At 27.4% G+C, this 4,716-nt stretch overlaps 2 protein-coding genes across 2 annotated transcripts in view; one reads left to right on the top strand and one right to left on the bottom strand.

Annotated features, from left to right (window-relative positions):
- On the top strand, nucleotides 1-4,175 carry LOC108573797 (set1/Ash2 histone methyltransferase complex subunit ASH2). The gene is given in 11 exon segments (XM_017936272.1): nucleotides 1-142; nucleotides 409-564; nucleotides 643-821; nucleotides 904-1,076; nucleotides 1,342-1,519; nucleotides 2,801-3,009; nucleotides 3,115-3,292; nucleotides 3,413-3,557; nucleotides 3,649-3,784; nucleotides 3,856-4,057; nucleotides 4,060-4,175. Coding segments are annotated over 11 exon segments (1,695 nt in total). The 5' UTR covers nucleotides 1-119.
- Nucleotides 4,176-4,390: 215 nt separating this feature from the next.
- Nucleotides 4,391-4,716, bottom strand: part of LOC108573798 (bolA-like protein DDB_G0274169) — a 4,490-nt gene continuing 4,164 nt past the window's right edge. The window contains exons 3-4 of the mRNA XM_017936273.1: nucleotides 4,559-4,627; nucleotides 4,391-4,468 (exon numbers count right to left, since the gene is read on the bottom strand). Coding sequence (XP_017791762.1) covers nucleotides 4,391-4,468; nucleotides 4,559-4,627 — 147 coding nt within the window. The remainder of the gene's footprint in view (nucleotides 4,469-4,558; nucleotides 4,628-4,716) is intronic.

The following is a 4,716-nucleotide window of genomic DNA, read 5'->3' as shown; positions in this document are numbered from 1 at the left end:
TGTATACACTTGGTGTATACATTTCTATATATTAATATAACGCAAAATTTAAAATAAAAAGGGAACAAAAAAGAAGGAAAGGACTAATTGCACAATAATAGAAACCTGTAAAATCGAAAATGTCAGAAGAAAAAGCTGAAAGGTATTTATAAAGTGTGCATACGCGTGAATCTGTGTATATATATATGCATATTCAGATATATACTCTATATACATAAGCACGTCAGGTGCGTATTGTGTGTATGGTGTGTATATAAGAATTACGCAAATAATAATGTTTCCTGTGTTATTAATTATATTTATAAGTAATGATTTAAATAACACACGACAACAGAAATATTTTTGAGGTTATGCGCTATTGTTGTGCTTCATAAATTGTATACTTAAATATAAATATTTTTTTTACAGTCCAATCGATAAAGTAGATGGAACACAACTTGAATCTATTGAAGACAAGATAAAAGTAAAGCATGACGATAAAAATAAACAGAAACATAAACTGGAAGAAAATACAGAGAAATCTAATAGTCGAACAAATAATAATGAAACTGGAAATTGTTACTGGTAGTTTATTTAAAATTTATACTGTAATATGTAATATAAATAATCAATTCTCAATATTACAAATTGTTATTCTTTTAGTGGTAAGGAAAGAAATCTTAATATCATAGAATTATTATGCGCTAGTTGTTCAAGATGGTTTCATGAATCTTGTATTGGATATCAATTGGGTAAATTAGTACCCTTCATGATGAATTATATATTCATGTGCAAAAATTGTTCTCCAACTGGCTTGGAAAGCTTCAAAAAAAATCAAGCACGTAAGAATATATTTAAATAATAACCATATTGTAAATTTCCATAAAAATTTTCAATGTAGTTCAAAGAGTATAATTCTTTTAGCATTCCCACAGATGTGTGTAACAGCAATAGCAAATTTGCTACAAATGTCTGAAAAAGAAAACGAACACAGAACATTTTTTCATAAAGATAAAGACATTATTCCTTTCATAGAGTGTCATTGGGATAGTATGACTACAATGCCACGTAGAGTAACTCAATCATGGCATGCTACAGTAAGCAATCTAAAACTCTCCTTACTATTAACATATATTCATTTAAGTACATGTAATTGTAAAAAAAAATAATATCATAAATATATTTATGTTAAAATAATTTAATTATTTATTATTATTTATTATTAAATTATCTGTATCTTCACAAGTGCATTGTGCTGTTCTATGCCACCTTTGAATTCATTATATCATATAACTTATTTTCTAAAATCATTTAAAAAGTATTTTAAGTACAAAAACAAGGGTAACAATTGTCTTATTGTAGATACATAGAGCATTGCTAAAAGATGTTGGAACGTTATTTACTATTATTGATGATAACAATTCTGATGGCACATTGTTTGGACTTATATGTTCTGATCTTCAAATGATTAAACCAAATTATGAAGCAATGATTAAAGGTGGTCATTTAAAGGTGACTGAAATGGGTGTTCAACATGTTGGTAAGTGTAATTATAAATCAATTGTAATGCAATATTATTTCATTCTAAAAAATTACGTTTATTTCGAGAACATATATAATTATTTGCTTGTAAATATAAATGATATGTATACAATGAAACTTTACAAACTGGGGGGTAATTATATAATACAACTGACAATACAATGTTTCCTCATACAAAAATAAATAAAAAAGGGAGAAACATTTTGTTATATGAGTCTCCATTTTGGATAAAATCTGTTTTTAAAATTTGTAGAATACACATAATACATCAATTGTTTATCTATTCATACATATTATAGATGAATGCAATTTAACTATTGTATGTTTGTATTAGTGTTTGTAAATATTGATAATATGCTTTAAATAATGTAACAGGTTTTCGCAAATTTTTTGTTTTTTATTATGTTACAAATGTTGCAATTATTATTTCGGAAAAAAAAAGTTTCATCATATTAAACAATTCATCAACTTCTAATACATAAGAGTGTATTGAACCTATAAAACACATTCTCATCTTGTATTTTTACCAGGTATTTTACTTACAAATTTCTATATTTAATATCATATTTGAGAGAAACTTTACAAAAAAGGTGTTTAAATTTATCAACTAAATTTAAAAAAAAAACTAAAAATGTTGAAACACATTAAAGTGCATTCATGCTTCATTCATTAATTGAGTACATTGTATACAGTAGATATTTTGACAATATTTGTAACATAATAGAGAATAAAGAATTTACAAAAACCTATATTTAAAGTATATATTAAACATAAGTTAATGTGTACAAACATGAATATATGCAAAATTTAGTAATAGAAAGTCACCCTATTTTTGGTTGTATTGAAAATTGCATCTTGCCCTCTTTTATAAAGTTATAAAATGTTTTTAATTAAATTGTTACATATTTATGTTAGTAATAATGTGATCATGTCTTTTATCTTTCAATTCTCAGTAGTCAGTTTTTTTCTTTCTGGTTTTAGTTAATTCTTATCTTATCAAGAAATTAATCAGTACCATGATATCATGCAATGATCTGTTTAATCATATAATGCCTATAAATTACTTTGGTTAAGATTCTTAATAAATTTTATGTAATGTTTCACTTTCAATATATATTATAAAGTTGCTATGAATTATCAACTTAATATAGTAAGAAACGTAAAAGCTAAAATTACATGTAATTTTATTTTATTTTATCTTTATATAACTTCATATTTTCAACAATGATGTATTAAAGTTAGTGTTATGTGATTAATGTAATAAACATAACTATGGCAGTACCACTTAGTGGAGGTCTTCGTGGTCGCAATGCAAAACGTAAGTTTCCTGGAGAAGGAACAGGTACAGGACCTGGAAAAAAAGGTAGGGGTTCAGATATGGCAGCTCCTAAATTACCTGCTCATGGATATCCCCTGGAACATCCTTTTAACAAAGATGGTTACCGATATATTCTTGCTGAACCTGATCCACATGCACCTTTTAGACAGGTTTGTAATTAAGTTTAGTTTCATTTTTTGTTGAATGGAAAATTTCACAGCACAACGCATACTTTTTATATTTGATGTATTATGAAACATAATATTATTTGGCAGGAATTTGATGAAAGTAGTGATTGGGCTGGAAAACCTATTCCTGGTTGGCTGTATAGGGCTTTAAGTCCAAGTACGATTTTACTTGCTTTGCATGATCGTGCACCACAACTTAGAGTTTCTGAAGACAGGTTGGCAGTCACAGGAGAAAAAGGCTATTGCATGGTCAGAGCTACTCACAGTATGTTAAATCTATGACTTAGTAGCATAAGGTTTTTCAGTTAGATAAGTAAACATACATTATGATATTTAGACTTTTCTTATTTTATGCATTATTTATGTGGTTCAAATTTTTTTTTAGATGTAAGTAGAGGAACATGGTATTGGGAAGCAACTATTGAAGAAATGCCAGAAGGATCAGCTACAAGGTTAGGATGGGGTCAAGAGTATGCAAATTTACAGGCTCCCTTAGGTTATGACAAATTTGGTTATTCTTGGAGATCTAGGTACAGTTAAACTAAAACAATGCAATAAAACAATGTAAAGGTAAAAAAATGTTCATAACAGGAAATTAATATACAATTGTATTATTGACAGAAAAGGTACACGATTTCATGAAAGTAGAGGTAAACACTATAGCAATGGTTATGGAGAAGGTGATACTTTAGGATTTCTAATAATTTTACCTGACACACATGATGCTTCACATTTACCGAATACTTATAAGGATCGAGTAAGAAGAAAATATTGTATAAATTTATTGCATTTTCGTATTTTTCTTACAAACTAATATTTATAAATTAGCCCTTAGTAAAATTTAAAAGTCATCTTTACTATGAAGAGAAAGATCAAGTACCTGAAGCACTAAAGGCTCTTAAACCATTACAAGGAAGTAAAATCGTATTTTACAAGAATGGAATAAATCAAGGTGAAGCATTTGTTGATATTAACAAAGGAGCTTACTATCCTACAGTTTCTATTCATAAAAGTGCTACAGTTTCTGTAAATGTACTTTACAGATGCAGGATAGAGCAGAAGAAACAATAGCAGAACAATCTATGGCTGATATACTTTATTTTACTGAAAATGAGGGAAAACTAAGACTGGACACTTTTGCTTTATGACATTAATGTATCTTTTTGTTTAATTATTTTTTAGGTTTGATTAGAAACTTTTAATAATTACACATGAATTTGAATTCCAAGATTTACGAGTATATTATTTTACTTATTTTAATTTCATACAATAATTAAATATAACCTTAAAAGATGTACATAATAAGGAACGACTGTACATGATCCAAGCATTGATACATTATGCACTTTGGAACTTCAAACAATCATCTTCCAAAACCACCTTTGCAAGCTGGACTTGGAGTTATATCAGTCTTCTCGTTCCATTGATCGGGTGCTTTTGCCTTTGTAAATAAGTGGTAAAGATTTATTTTCAAATTTTAGAATGATGCAAATTCAGGTCTATATTGAAATAATTATATATCAACACTTACAACAATTGATAACGCATGTACACCACCTTCTAATTCTGCTTGCAATAATTCATTCACCATTCGATGGCGCTACATCAATAAAATTATACTTTTTATATTTCATATTTTAGTATTAAAAAAAAAAAAAGTGATAAATTGTATTAGATTTATCTATTTGA

The sequence above is a fragment of the Habropoda laboriosa genome, unplaced genomic scaffold (genome assembly GCF_001263275.1).
Source record: "Habropoda laboriosa isolate 0110345459 unplaced genomic scaffold, ASM126327v1 scaffold178, whole genome shotgun sequence".
Classification (NCBI taxonomy): domain Eukaryota; kingdom Metazoa; phylum Arthropoda; class Insecta; order Hymenoptera; family Apidae; genus Habropoda; species Habropoda laboriosa.
Note: the sequence above shows the minus strand (reverse complement) of the source record. Positions and strands in the feature narration are given on the sequence as shown.